The sequence below is a fragment of the Zymoseptoria tritici genome, chromosome 10 (genome assembly GCF_000219625.1).
Source record: "Zymoseptoria tritici IPO323 chromosome 10, whole genome shotgun sequence".
In the NCBI taxonomy this organism is placed as follows: Eukaryota; Fungi; Ascomycota; class Dothideomycetes; order Mycosphaerellales; family Mycosphaerellaceae; genus Zymoseptoria; species Zymoseptoria tritici.
The window spans coordinates 1,270,097-1,284,854 of record NC_018209.1 but is presented as its reverse complement, the minus strand read 5'-3'; the positions used below and the strand labels follow the sequence as shown (position 1 = coordinate 1,284,854).

The following is a 14,758-nucleotide window of genomic DNA, read 5'->3' as shown; positions in this document are numbered from 1 at the left end:
GGCAGGCTTCCTGAAGTCACAAATCTTCTCGCCAGCACTTCGGCTCCCTCAGCATGCCCGCAGACGCCGCAAGTCTTCGCACGCCCTCCTCAAAACACCCAAGTCCACCGGATTCTTCGGCACCTCTGCCGCCTGCTGCATCGAGAGATCGACCCTCTTGTATTTGTCGTCCAGGTCAACGACCTCGCCATGCACTGCGCCGTCCTTCGCGAACCACACGAGGATCTGGCCAACTCTCGAGGTGTTCGTGTCGCCATGGTCCGCGATCCAGTCGACAGCATACCACCGTTCGGGCTGAAAGTCGGGCATTGCAAATGCTCCGCGACCGAGATGCGTTTGGAAAAAAGCAAGGACTTGATTGGACACAGGGTCCTGTTGAAGGATCATGTTGAAGTCTGTGGAGAGTGGGACACCGGTTGGGTTGGAAGTCGAACATTGTCCTGTGAAGGCGATGACTGAAAGGGCTGGCTGCGCCTGTATGGGGTTGTCCTGTTGGATCGGAGCAATGGAAGGGTGAGCTGGAGTTGTTGGATGCGATTGTGTGGGAGTGTCCCATTGGACTGAAGTAACAGATGGCTGGATGTCGGAGCAAATTGTTCGCTCTGGCGACGTTGTAGCAGGAACTTGCGACTGAGGCTGCTGAGACGACTGGCTGTTATATGTTGATGGACCATTGTTAATGTAAACAGGCGCTGCATAATGAATCGTGGGAGGCTGCTCGGTAGGCGCTGCGTGCTGTTGCGCTGGACGATCTTTGACAGGTACCATCGACAATTCCTCCTTGTTCGAAGCTGGCTCGGTCGCATAGTATTCTTCCTTCATCTGCTGCTCCATCAAAGCCAGATGCTTCGGCTGGTCCTTGAGCTCCGGAAAAGCCTCGTGGAAAGCCAATTGGAGTTTCGCTTTTGACCCGGGTCGCTCATGCTTGGAATCATCGTAGAGGCCGTAATGAATGAGCTGAGCTTTCCACCCGGCCATAGTGTTCAGCTCTTTGGACCGAGCTGGCCATCCGTATTTCAGCGCGTGAACAATCTCTTCGATGTTGGCGCGAGAGAAGTCGTTGACTGTAAGTCTTCCTTTGTCGAATTTGAAAGCACCCCGAACGATGGGCGTGCGGGAAAGAAGCATTTTTGTGAACGCCGATTGTGATCCTTGTCGGGTATGAAGGGTAGGTGAGAATGCAATGAAATAGCAAAGGAAAGGTTGGAGGAAAGCGAAAGCGGCCAGGAGGTATCAGTGGGCGGCCAACAGGAGGGCATCAGGATCATGTCTCGCCGAGAATAGCTGCAGAAGAATATTAGCCACCACGTCGTCTGGGTTCACACTCTCCCCAAGACTGACTCGCCTCAAGACCTGGCACCGTCTGAGCCTTTTCGTGCTCCACCCCTCAAATCAACACTCTCGTCTTCTTCGCACAATCCTCCGCCCCCTCATCACAACGTCCACGCTTCGCTGGCCTCACAGACATTCCCGCACCCGGAAACCCCAGCCTCCCAGCCTCGCGCACAGCACTCTCAAACTCCTTCCTCATCTCCTCCGCCATCTCAGCAACATTCGCAGGCTGCGCTTTCAGCCCGCCCTGCTCAATCGCTTCCCACAGTCGAGACTTGCACATGTCTTTGAGGTTAGTTCGCAGGAGATTATAGTGGACGACTTGCGCTTCCCACCAGGAAGCCGCGCGATCTTGCTGCCAGCCGTAAAGGCAGGCTCTGATGTCGGATTCGCAAGCTCGGGAATATAACTTGCCGGCGACGTTGACGAGGAGGTGGTACCCGTCGTGGTGGAAGTCGCCGCGGATGATGGGTTGGGCGATGCTGGCCATTTTTGCTGGTGGTGGGTGTTTGGAGATTGAGAAGGGGAGTTGTGAAGGAAGAAGAGAGGGATGAGAGCAAAATGAGAATGAATTCGAAGATGGGCACGGAAATCTGGCGGTCTTGATCTGGCCGTGGGTTGTCTTGGCCAAAAATTATGGTTGCTTCCACGGAAATGATGGCGAAAAGAGTGGTCCACCCAGGCTGAAAACACCGATAGAGGGAAATTCACCCACCGGAACAACGAAACTCACAAATTCTTCTCAACGCAAAAGTCATCCATGGTCGGCCAAATGTGACACCTCCCGGTCGCTGCTGTTCGAAAAGCCTTGCTCCGCTGCCATGGTTCTTCAGCGTCTGCGCCGATTGTGACTTCTCAGATTGCCGTTGTTTTCATGGTGCGACTCGCGATCTTCCAGGGTGGAATGCAAGTCGTTGGCAGAACATGAAGGTCGATATTGCAAGGAAGATGAAAATGACGCTCGAGAGATTTGAACGGGACGACATCGACGTGCTGACTGAGCGGCTGACTCACCATTTTTTCCCTTCGGCGCTGATCTCTCCGTCAATCGGCCTTCGGTGCACCGTCAGAAGCCGCTGCATTTACCCGGTCAACACATATACCACATATATAAAACGATTTCTCCGTCAGTCTCTCTCTCTCTCCCCCAACCTGACAAAGGACAACACCAGCCAGAAGTCTAAACAACAATCACGTCCAGAAGAAAAAGCAATCTCCAAAATGGCCGACCTAGAATCCCTCACCGCCTCCTCCCTCTTCACCCTCACCTCCTGGGTCTGCATCGTAACCGGCGGCGGCTCCGGCCTAGGCCTCATGACCGCCCGCGCCCTCGCCGCCAACGGAGCCCGCGTCTACATCACCGGCCGACGAGCAGACAAACTCGCCTCCGCCGAACTCTCCTCCACACCCGCCGGAGGCTCCATCCACGCCGTGTCCATGGACTGCACCGACAAGGACTCCATCAGCGCAGGCGTAGCCACCATCGCAGCCAAGGAGAAGTACGTCAACTTGCTGGTCAACAACGCCGGGCAGACGAGCGTCAACTACGGGCCGAAGGGGATGCCGACGGGGAGTGTAGAGGAGATTTCCAAGGAGATGATGGGCAACCAGACGTTTGAGAACTGGACGGATATCTACAAGATTAACGTTGCGAGTTATTATTTTACAGCGGCGGCGTTTTTGCCGTTGCTGGTGGCGGCGAGGGAGAATGGTTTTGAGGAGGCGGGTTCAATTTTGAACATTTCATCAATCTCCGGAATCACAAAGGAGTCGCAGAACGGACAGTTCAGCTACAACGCCTCGAAAGCAGCAACGATTTCTTTGACGGAGCAGTTGGCTGTGGACTTCAAGAGGCCTGGGTTGGAAGTACGGGTGAGTTCTCCTATGGCTACAAGCCTGCTGTATCGACACCTCTATTGACCGAGCCACCACTAATTCATCTACAATAGGTCAACACCTTGGCCCCAGGCTACTTCCCCTCAGAAATGACCCCCATCGCCCGCGAAGACGGAAAAGACAAGGAAGTCCTCCGCGACCTCAAGGGCAGCTGGGGGATCCCATTCGGCAGAGCAGGTCGACCAAGAGACTACGCTCAAGCCGTGCTCAACTTTGCGACGAACGGATATATCACTGGGAGCACGCTGGTCATCGATGGAGGATGGTTGTTGGCTCATGCTTAGAGCAGATGAAACGGGAGGTTGACTTGGCGTTGCATTGATGTAAGGCTGTTTTGGTGTTGGATCGGCGTAGGACTGCATGGGAAGGGCACGGTATAGCGATACAAGTCCGAACAATAGATCACATAAAACTGATCTCCGGCTTTGCATGCTATTGATACGGCGATGAATCCCCCTCCATCGCATTTCCAACACACGTGAGACTACCACACGACCCACGATACAACCTCAACCCCTTCGTCTCATGCCCCACCACCACCTACCTCCCCCAAAAGCCCCAACATTTCCCTCAAAACCCCCGCCCCACCCTCCCTCCAAACGCCCCTCTCCCTCAACCCCTCCACCACCTCCCCATAACACCCCTCCGCCCCCTCCTCGTTCCCCACAACCACATATCCGATCGTCAACACAAGATGTACCAATAACCTCGCCATGCGCGGGGAGAACGGCGTCAAAGTGGACAGCGTGTGTGTAGAGGCAGAAGTGGGGTTGTAGACTGCTTCCAAGCAGATTTTGATGGCGGTGGGTTCGATTGAGGAGGGGAGAGGGTGGGTGGTGAAGAGGTTTGTGAGGAGGAAGTCTGCTTCGGATTTTGAGGGGAGGATGGAGCTCGGCGTTGCTGGTTGTGATTGGGCCGAGACGCGGCTGTGGGGTCCCAGCGAGGGGCTGGAGAGAGCGAAATCTTGATGCGCTGAGCACGTGGAGAGGTCGAAGGATTGGCTTTGAGGGACTTGTTGTTGCTGCTGGCATGGGAGGGTTTGGGACCAGTCCGGCTGTGGAGAAGGAGAGCCATTTCGACAGTCGAGGTTTATACCGAAGAACGACTCAGGTAGTCCACCAAAAGATGAGATAGATGAGCGGCGGGAATGAGTTCCGGGAGCTTTAAGGTGCGCCGTCTGGTCGTAGACTTCCGCCCATTGGGACATTGGTGGTGTGCGGTCGAAGTGGGTTGGGGACGGATGGAGGAGTGGGAAGGCGGAGCTATTGCTGTTGCTGTGAGTATCGAAGTGTGCCCATGATGGGGAAGTTGTGGCGAGCATGTCTGGTGTTGAAGCATTTGATGTTCCTGAGAAGAGACTCGGAGATGGGGAGTTCGGTGACAGAAGGGAAGGCGAAGGTGGTGCTGTGCCGTGTGGACCGGTGATTTGGATGGTGGGTACGAGGAGGCCCACTTGGTCTTCGGTCATGGGAGTTTCGTCGTAGGACATGTCGTCTGTGTATAGGAAGTCGGACATGAGGTCTGGATAGTTGAAGGTGGTGTCGATGTGGAGGCTTGGTGGTCCGGTCTGGTTGGCATGGTTGCTATCGAAGACATTGCCATTGGAGGAGAGGCTTTGTTGTTCGCTGGCTGCTAGGCGCGCTTCGAGCTGTCGTACTCGATCTGCCAGTGCTGCGGTGTCAGCGGTGCTGCTGTTGGCATGTTAGCTGGAACGTATCACCAGTCCGACTGATATGGCAGATGATACCTCACGCTCCTCTCCCTCCCCTCCCTCCTGTGTTCAGTCGTATAACATCTCACGCCAAATCGATTGCATGTATGGCAAGGTCTCTCGCCATCGCATCTGATCTTCCTTCTTCGACAACGATCGCAAGCTGTAACTGTGGTCTTTCGCCTCTGCCGGGCGACGGCATTGTCGCCGACTGGATCTCCAATGGTTGCTCTCCTGGTGATTGGCGGCGGCTCAAAGTCGACGCCGTTCGCTTGCTGGATATCGGTAGGAGAGAAAGGACGTGACATTTTGAAGACGTCGGCGGAAGAGGCTGAAATTGAGTTGTATGCAAGGGCCAATCTGACCGGATCGTTCGGAGAAGGACTCGCAATGTCTCAGCCTCGTTGTGACGATGAAGTCGGACCAGGGTTGCAGAGTGGAGTGTTCTGCCTCAGTCCACTCAACTACTGTAAGAATGGATGTTTCGCAAGGAGAAGTCCAGCCAGAAAGAGAAATTCTCCAATGTATATCAGAATACAGTCTTATACCCAGAGTCTTCCTTGTCTTTTACCGGTGTGAACACCGATGAACAAGATCCGAGCAGCACACGACCAAAACCCGGTGAAACAACGAGATCAAAGAGAAAACGGGAACGCACTCCACTTACCTCTCTCATCGCTCTCCCCATCACTCCACGAAACCGGCCACCAAGCCGCCGAAAAACCACACCTTTCCCCGCGCCGTCAAACCCCGCGGAGAGCGTCCACATTTCTTGGAGATACACTCACCACGCAAAACCAATAGCTCAATGGAAGAACTCTGGTTCAACAGTTTTCCGCGTGGTGGTGCGTCGAGGCCGCCAAGATTTGCACAGCCTCCCTCCGCCCAGACTCGCCAGACTTTCGTAGTAGCGATACCAAGACCAACCTAAGACCGCCATGTGCGGTAGTCTTCCACGATTTCCTTCCGGTTCGTTCTCTTAGACGGCTTGCTGATTCGAGTGCGAAGGCGGGTGGACCGATGGACGATGTTTTTTTCGATGAAATCTGGTGAGGGAGATGCGTCCGAAAGAGTGGCTTCTTTGCCGTGGAGGAATTTGTCCGAGGCGAGTGAGAGAGAGCCATGTGGAATGGGAAGTACGGATGACTCGCAGATCCCAGTTTTGTGGACAGAAGAAGTCCAGACCCGCGGGGCCTTCGTACGGGCAGGCATTCCTTCCAGGTCGTTGGCAAAGCAAAGTCCAGCAGTAAAGTCAGCCGAAGCGAGTCGAGCTCCTCCTTCTTTCTACGCAAGACATCCTCCACTTCCCCAGAACCCCACAACTCACCATCTCACCCCGCGATGGCATCCTCCGGAAGTCATGAGGGTCATCGTGGCTTCCTGCACGAGCGGCCCATCACTCCTTCGAGATCCTCCGTCTCGTGGCGGCGGCGCAGCGTATGCAAGAGAAGGCTCTATAGAACGCCACTGACCCATCGATTGCTTAGGGAAGTTCTCGAAGGAAGATAGTTACGGAGGATAGGGTACATGCAAGCCATCTCGAAGTGAACGTTGCCGGTAGTCGGCTAAAAGATTACGCGGAGGATTGTATGCGTGACAAGTCGAAACTCGAGGCGGGGTGCAGAGACATCTGAAGGGCAGCAGATGACAAGACGTTGCAGATCCGTTGAAGAAGGACTTGAGACATTCCACGAAGACGAGGCGGAAGGAAGCAAGAAGTCATAGGTAGTATTCTCTGTCATTGCCATAACAATGAATGTATCTCTCTGTCTGTCTAACAGTAATCGTTTGTCTCGTAAAGCAGTTCCACAACCCCAGTGTGTCCTGCCAAATCTCTATTTCTATATCAATATCCCTCGCAACCCAATGCCGCTTAAAGCAAAAACCAAACCGCCTCCCATCAACCTCACCCTTAATTCGCCCGTCCACGCTCAACATCCCCAACCCTCTTCTCCTCCCTCTCCTGCCCCTCCGCAATCTCCGCAACCTCCCCACTCTCCTTCTTACTCCTCCTCAGCCCTCTAATCTTGCGTCCAACAGCGTGCATCCCCCTGCTGAGCGGTCGGTACACCAGCACCACCGGCTTCCCACAAATCCTCGCAATCTTCTCAAAGATATGATCCGGGAAAAGTCGAATAAACACCGCCGCCGGCATCGACAGCAGTCCAATAACAATGGAAATGCCCCAATCCTTGCCCGAGATGCGACTGATCTGAAACGCCCGCCCGCCAACATACATGATCATAACCTGACAGCCGACCATGACGAGCGTAATAATCATAAAGTACCAGTTCCTCGTCACCCCCGCGAACACGTTGAATTTGTTGTCCAGTCGCCGGGAGTTGAACATGTTGAAAATCTGCAGCCAGACGAAAGCGTTGAAGACGACGGAGCGGATCTCCGTGCCGTCGAAGGGGTAGTTGAGAATCGATGGGCCGGCGTAGTAGAGGGTGAAGATGACGGCCATTTGGAGGATGGCTTGGCCGATGATCATTTTCCACATGGTCGTGGAGATGAGCGGGGCGGAGCGGAGGGTCGGTTTGCGGTTGAGGATCTCTTCCGTTGGGGCGTCGGAGGCGAGGGTCAGGGCGGCCATAGAGTCCATGATGAGGTTGATCCAGAGGAGTTGTACGGCGACGAGCACGGAGCGCATGCCCTCGTTGGCGACGGCGGAGACGAAGGTGATGATGACCGCCGTGATGTTGACGGTCAGTTGGAACTGGAGGAATTTCCGCACGGCGTCATTAACGGCGCGACCCCACATGAGTGCTGTTAAGATGGAGGCGAAGTTGTCGTCCATGAGGATGATAGCGGAAGCCTCTTTGGCGACTTCCGTGCCGGCGATACCCATTGAGAAACCAATGTCAGCAGCCTTAAGCGCTGGTCCATCGTTCGTGCCGTCTCCAGTGACAGCGACGATTTCGCCGAGAGCGCGGAGGGAAGTGACGAGGATGCGTTTGTCTTCGGGAGAAGAGCGGGCGAGGACTTGGAGTTTTGGGAGGACTTCGTTCATTTGGGATTCGGACAGGGTGCGGAAGACGGGACCTTCCATGACGACGCCGCCGGTGTAGATTCCGCATTCCGTGGCGATGGCTTTGGCGGTGATGACGTTGTCGCCCGTGACCATGCGGACGGAGACGCCGGCGTGGGCACATTTGGCGACGGCTTCCGGGACACCAGGGCGGACGGGGTCTTGGATGCCGACGAGGCCGTCAAAGGTCATGTTGGAGAGGACGGCGCCGAAGTCGGCTTCGGTGGGGTCGTTTTCGACGGTGCAGCCGGCTGGTGGCCATGAGGGGAATTCGCGGGAGATCAGGGCGATGGTGCGGAGGGACTGCTTAGCGTAGGAGTCGATGTTGGCTTCGAGCGTCTCGCGGGTGGTACCATCGAGGGGTTTGGGTCCGGAGGTGGTGGCGATGGAAGTACTGTGGCCGAGGAGAATCTCAGAAGCACCTTTGACGACGAGGCGGAAGGTACCATCCGGGAGGGTCTGAACAGCTCCCATACATTTGCGGCCGGAGTCGAAAGGGAAGAAAGCATGGGCTGGACAGTTGGCACGCTCCTCTGCGAGAGATCCCATGCCGAGAGTGCGAGCGAAGGAGAGAAGAGCAGTCTCGGTCTTGGATCCGATAAATCCATCTTCACCCTCGAAAGCAGTGCTGTTGATGGCGATGGCTTGGACGAGGCGACGGCGTTCCTCGGAGGACAGTTGAGAGGCGAACTCGGTAGAGCGTACTTCAGATCCAGTGTGATTCTTGTCGTCGAAAGAGCGCTCGCCAAATTGTCCAGTTACGACTGTCATGACGTTGGTGGTGAGCGTACCAGTCTTGTCCGAGCAGACAGTGGTGGCATTGCCCATGGTCTCGCAGGACTTCAAGATGCGAACGAGGTTGTTGAGCTTGACGAGGCGAGTAGTGGCGAAAGCGAGGGCCAGGGTGACAGCAAGAGGGAGACCTTCGGGCACCGCCACGACAATAACAGTGACGGCGACGATGAGAATGTCCATGAACTGGCTGGCTGTGATATCGTTAGCTCAATGTCTTCCACTTCAGAGTTCGATGAGACTCACCTTTCTGGTTGGGACTACCAGTATTGGAAGAAAGCGTAGCCACAAAGCGGAACAGCAAGACGAAGAACAAAAGCAAAGCAGCGCTAGAGCCCAGCTTTGCAATCGCGGTCGCAAGTCCATCAAGCTTGACCTGCAGAGGAGTGGGAGCCATGTCGACACGCATGCTCATGAGAATTTTTCCGTAGCTGGAATTAACACCGACGGAGGTCGCCATGTACGTGCCAATACCCTCGAGGACCTTGCTGCCGGAGATGATGAAGCAGTCCATGTCTTTGAGATCCTGGTGGCCTTCTTCGAGCATGCGCATGACTTGCTCGCCGCCGACCTTCTTCAAGGCGTCGGACTCGCCGGTCGCGGAGGATTCGTCACATTTGACGCCGTGGCCGGAGATGAAGATGCCATCAACGGGAATCATGTCACCGGGCTCGAGGTGGAGGATATCACCAGCCATGATGTCGACAACATTGACCATGCTGGACTTCCCAGAGCGGAGAACCTTGACCATGCGATCTTCTTTCTTTGCGTTGAGTTTGACGAATGCGCGTTCCTTTTGGTAGTCGTTGAGAGAGCCGACGAGGACGACCACGACGATGGCGATACAGATGGCGAGACCTTCGATCCAATCCACTGGCATGGGTTCGCCGGGTTGATGTTCGACACCAAAAGTTTCGTAGAGGCCAAGGGCGAGAGATATGGCCGCCGCGACCGTGAGGAGGATCAAAACCTTGTCATTGTATGCAATCCACATGAGTTTCCAAAGAGATGTGGCCTTTTTCTCGGGGAGGGCGTTGTTCGAGTAGATCCGGAGACGGTCGGCAAAAGAGCCTCCGTTCGATGATCGAGCATTGTCGGCGTGGTTGAGCGGAATTTCATTCCAGCCGAGATGCTTGGGCTTTTCTGACTGAGCGGTCGCGTCTTCAAAGGAGACGTTACCGTGGAGTGAGGCCTCATCAGCGGACAGACCTGTCTCAAGATTCGTCCGCAGACCCTTCTCAATGCCACGAATACCACCGAGAGCGACGTATGCTGGGAGAGACTTTGGGTTGAGCAGCTTATTAAGCTGGCCGGGAGAGAAAGCGAATGGAGAGTCTTTGACGACGAAGTCTGCCTCGGAGCCGGGATCTGGTCGTAGAGCGTCTTCTCGTCCACCTTCGCTGAACATACTAGATGCGCTGCTGGTAGCATCGTAGGAGGCTTTAGGAACCTTGAGGGTGGAGAATTGGGTACTACCACTGAGGGCGGAGAGTGATCGATCGCGGCCTTCCAGGTGTGGTTTTTGTGTCATGTTGGGAGAGAGGTTGTCGCCGTTGTGTGCAGATGAGGAGTTGGTCGGAGTGATTTCATTGTCGACGACGTCGGGCTGGGAGGATGTTAGCCTTGTGAGAGGGATGCAGTCTATCAGTACAACTCACCGAGACGTCGACGTCGATCCGCGGTGGTGCAGGATGATTTCCCGCCATGATTGAATAGGTATGAGTTGTTTGTGGAAGCAATGCGCTTGGAAAACAACAATGTCCTGTTCAACCTTCAAAGCTGTGTCGAACGATGTAAGGTAAGATGTATGCTGAGTAGTGAGATGGATGATGGTGACATGGGATCCGTAACTGGCGGCTCTGCGAGAGGTATTAGTCTTCTCAGAGGCCGTGGACGAATGATGCTCCCAAGAGTTGCTGCGCCTCGTATTGGGCAAGCAGCAACGGCGACAAAGCGACGACTCGCTCCGCCCCATGCATCTTGGCAGATGGAGGATAGCGACTGCCTGGAGAATTCGCCGCCCGCTACGGCCGTCGACCACATGCTGTAGGCGCGGTCAGAAATCTCCGTGGTTCCTCCGCTTCGAAGCAAGCGCGGTGTAAGCGCCACCACAAGTCGATATTCTGCATCGCCTGCATGTCTATGCCCGGTCGTGATTGTACCTTCCCGGCAGGAATCGCGAGTCAAGTAGTGGATCGCATCTCACTGAAAGACTGGTCCAGATTTCATCCTCTCGAGTTTCCAATTCCGCCACCTCAAACTCGTCGCCGCGGAGTTCTTGGCAGCGGGCTTGGCCCTCCGCGTCTGCATGAAACCTGTCTTGTCTGTCACGTGAGCGGATCCCTGTCCGTCAAACGCCGACCCCACCACCGCGTTTTCCACCCGCTCGTGCAGGTGGACTCCGCCTCGACAACCACAATGCGGAGAGACAAGGACTCAACCGGACCAAGATGCAGCAAGATGAGCGCAACCCACTGCCAAATGTCAAGAGTCCACAACAAAAGACGGTAGCTCCCTCACTTCCCCATGGAGAAACCCCACCCTCGCGTGTCGAGAGTGTGGATGCTGTCAGTGCGGCACGCCATGTCCCGCCATGTGGGAGACTGGGCGTTCTTCCGGCTCTAGAATGCGCGGTAGAATGTTCACTGCTGGTGTACCTCAAGCGATGTATCTCCTCTTTGGGGTAAGAGACATGTCGCGTGGGTCTATAAGGTAGGAATCATCCTCGTCCTGGGTTTCCCTTGTTGGTCTATCTCTCAGAGTGGTGTTGGAGAATCTGCATTGCTATTGCTATCTCTTTGCCATACTCTGGGACTTCATTCCTATCGCTGCTCAGTCCTCATTCTAGCTGGCCATCATGGGTTTCACACTCCATGCCAGCGGGACCGATGATCCTCCAAATGTTCGCAACTGGAGGATCCATATGATCGCTCTGTTTGTTAGCATGGGCAGTTTGGCTAGTGAGTACTTTCGCATCGCACCTACACAACACGACTAACCCTCCTCCAGTGGGCTACGACACCTCAGTAATCGGCGGCACAATGGCCCTGCCCTCCTTCCGCCGCGACTTTGGCCTTGAAAACCGCACCCAGTTCGAACGCGACACCCTCCAAGGCAACATCGTCAGCACCTTGTAAGAACCCGAACGACAGAAGGCCTGTAGCCGTCCGAGCTTGTATCTCGGGCGATGCCAGCAGGTCGGACCCCATGTCGGAACTACTGCTAACCCTTCAACCCTTCTGTCTTAGCCAAGCCGGAACCTTCTTCGGCGCCCTCCTCACTTTCCCCATCGGCGAACGCATCGGCCGCAAAAAAGCCATCATGATCGCCTCTGCCATCTTCCTTCTCGGAGGCTCCCTCATGACCGCCGCTCAAGGCCACCTCGGACTCATCTACGCCGGGCGCGGCATCGCTGGCTTCGGTATCGGATCTGTATCCCTCATGGTTCCCGTCTATATCGCCGAAACCAGTCCTCCCTCCATCCGTGGTCGACTCGTCGGTATCTTCGAGATCCTCTCCCAAGCGGGTGGCATGCTGGGTTTCTGGATAAACTACGCCGTCAACCAAACCATCTCTCCCGGCGGCATGACCCAATGGATCGTTCCTCTCGGTCTGCAACTCGTCCCAGGTGTTCTCCTCATGATCGGCACGTTCTTCTGCCCCGAGTCGCCACGCTTCTACATCAAGAACGACAAGTTTGACGAAGCAAGCAAGACTCTCTCCTGGTTGCGTCAACTCCCGGAGAACGATCCATACATCCTCCGCGAAATGGAGGAGATCCGCGCGCAAACTGCCATCTCGAGACCACCGCCTGGTACCAAGAACACCAACATGTACTTCTTCAAACGTCTCTTCCAGAAGGGTACTCGCAATCGTATTGGACTCGGTCTCCTGCTCATGGCCTTCCAGAACTTGACGGGTGTGAACGTCATTACATACTACTCTCCTCGCATATTCGAAACTCTCGGCATCCGCGGCACCGACACCAAACTCTTCGCAACAGGTTTCTACGGCGTCGCCAAAACTCTCGGCATGATCATCTTCTCCGTCTGGCTGGTCGAACGACTCGGCCGTCGTCCCGGTCTCATTTGGGGTGCTTTCGTCGGCTCCTTACCCATGTGGTACATTGGTGGTTACGTGATGAAGAACGATCCCGCTCGAGCCGCTGCCGCGGGCGAGGTCTCGAGAAGTGGAGCGGGATACTTCGCTATGGTTTGCGTGTACCTTTACGGCATGATTTACTGTGCGACGTGGTACGTCTCATTTGGCATTCTTTTGCACTGACTACTTTGGGACGTGACGAGACGCTAACGAACGGTAACAGGCAAGGCATCACATGGGTCTACTGCTCCGAGATCTTCCCCATCGACATCCGCATGCTGTGTGTGGCCATCACGACGGCTGATCAGTGGCTTTGGTCGTTCATCGTCTCCCGAACAACACCCTACGTAAGTCCTCTGCGCCTCACAGCACTCTATCCTCTCTACCACGCCACCCTTGTCGCCATCACTCTGCCTGTCGACCCGAGCTGGCGCCTACTGCCAAGCAGCAAGTGTGAGCGGCGCAGCAAGAATACATGACTTGAGCACCGAACACAAAAGCGAGAACGATGGAAATGCTGACAAGTTCTGGAAACAGATGATCACATCCCTAGGCTATGGCACATACTTCTTTTTCGCCTCCCTCATGGTCGCCATGGGTTTCTGGTAAGTCCTCTTCCCCATCCACCAAAAGTCCCTCTCAAAGCCGCCACTTTCTTCCATTCTCGACTGCGCCACAAATCTTGGCATTCGTGGCTGTGCTCACCTTCGCTTCCAACCCTCCTTGCCTCCCTCGACCTCTGCTCTACTCTGAACATCCACTAAACCTCTTCATCCTCTGCAGGGCCTACTTCTTCGTCCCCGAAACAAAAGGCAAAACCCTCGAAGAAATGGAACCCATCTTCGGCGCCGCCAGCGCTCTGGATGCGAAATCCTTCGACGATCCCGAAGACGGCAGTGGCTCCCCGACTCGCGAAGTCAGAGAAGATAAGCTCGGGTTTGTAGTGGAGCATAGGGAGAGGAGTCGGACGCCGGAGCCGAGGCCTTTGGCAAGGATTATGAGTGCCTAGATGCGTAGAGGAAGAGGAGTGGAAATTTTGGGTGGCAGGGTATTATTTGGGCGGGCGGGTATGACTTGATGATTTGCATGTTTCTACAGCGCAGTTTGGTACTTATGGGACGGAATGGGCGGCCGAAATTTCGGGTTTTGGTAGGGGATGTATATACGTTGTTGCACTGGACTTGGATTGTTTTGAATGCCAGAGCCTGTTGACACCGATTTTGGACGCTATTCTCGCTTCGATCACAATCGTAGAATCACAGGGTCGAGGCGTGTCGAGCTGAGATCATCTGTGCAATGAGACCGGAGCGTTTTGGCGAGCGAACCATGCCTGGACTCCTGCGGTTGGAGGTCGAGACAATTGATGTATACGTCGAGGCTCCAGGGAGATGTGCTTTCTTTCTGGACAGCAAAATCGACGTGCGCTTCGATGCTGAGAGCTCATCGAAGTTAAGACATCGAAGAAGGAGGAAGGAGGGCGGAGACTTCGCACTCGACGATGTTGTAATTGGACTCAAGCTGAGTGGAAGAAGACCTCTGATTAGCAGGTATATATTGTTATATAGAGAGAATCTTAAGTGTGAGATTCTCACTTTAGCTATCTGTGTATGTAAATGCCTTAGCACTAGTTACATGCACTTTACTAATAGTTAGTCTAATAATCTACAACACTCCCCTATTAGCAGCTGCATTATTACGAGCTGTCTGTTACCTAAATATAGCAGGTATTTACCTACTACGTAGCTAATGCTCGGCTTTAGCTTATTAAAAAGCATCTTCTTCTAGCTTTTTTATTCCTCTACTTTATAATCTACACCTCTTATCTATTTAGCTAATTTATTAGCTAATCTATTATCTATCCCTTACAGCTATTAATAATACAATCTACATTACTA

The 14,758-nt window shown here is 54.5% G+C and overlaps 5 protein-coding genes across 5 annotated transcripts; 2 read left to right on the top strand and 3 right to left on the bottom strand.

Moving 5' to 3' along the window:
- Nucleotides 1-48: 48 nt before the first annotated feature.
- On the bottom strand, nt 49-1,822 carry MYCGRDRAFT_96361 (uncharacterized protein; the record flags this gene model as incomplete). The annotated part of the gene is made up of 2 exons (XM_003848909.1): nt 49-1,064; nt 1,417-1,822. 2 exons carry the CDS (start codon nt 1,820-1,822, stop codon nt 49-51), a joined length of 1,422 nt encoding a protein of 473 aa, XP_003848957.1.
- Nucleotides 1,823-2,513: 691 nt separating this feature from the next.
- On the top strand, nt 2,514-3,512 carry MYCGRDRAFT_111124 (uncharacterized protein; the record flags this gene model as incomplete). The annotated part of the gene is made up of 2 exons (XM_003849000.1): nt 2,514-3,204; nt 3,282-3,512. 2 exons carry the CDS (start codon nt 2,554-2,556, stop codon nt 3,510-3,512), a joined length of 882 nt encoding a protein of 293 aa, XP_003849048.1.
- A 3,339-nt stretch (nt 3,513-6,851) lies between these two features.
- MYCGRDRAFT_49054 (uncharacterized protein) lies at nt 6,852-10,293 on the bottom strand (the record flags this gene model as incomplete). The annotated part of the gene is made up of 3 exons (XM_003848908.1): nt 6,852-8,956; nt 9,009-9,833; nt 9,942-10,293. The coding sequence occupies 3 exons, from the start codon at nt 10,291-10,293 to the stop codon at nt 6,852-6,854; spliced, it is 3,282 nt and encodes a 1,093-aa protein (XP_003848956.1).
- Nucleotides 10,294-10,513: 220 nt separating this feature from the next.
- Nucleotides 10,514-10,811, bottom strand: MYCGRDRAFT_82468 (uncharacterized protein; the record flags this gene model as incomplete). Its single annotated transcript, XM_003848907.1, has 1 exon — nt 10,514-10,811. One exon carries the CDS (start codon nt 10,803-10,805, stop codon nt 10,536-10,538), a length of 270 nt encoding a protein of 89 aa, XP_003848955.1.
- An 808-nt stretch (nt 10,812-11,619) lies between these two features.
- Nucleotides 11,620-14,041, top strand: MYCGRDRAFT_76541 (uncharacterized protein; the record flags this gene model as incomplete). Its single annotated transcript, XM_003849001.1, has 6 exons — nt 11,620-11,722; nt 11,772-11,895; nt 12,011-13,015; nt 13,087-13,210; nt 13,401-13,468; nt 13,647-14,041. The coding sequence occupies 6 exons, from the start codon at nt 11,620-11,622 to the stop codon at nt 13,870-13,872; spliced, it is 1,650 nt and encodes a 549-aa protein (XP_003849049.1).
- Between the last annotated feature and the right edge of the window lie 717 nt (nt 14,042-14,758).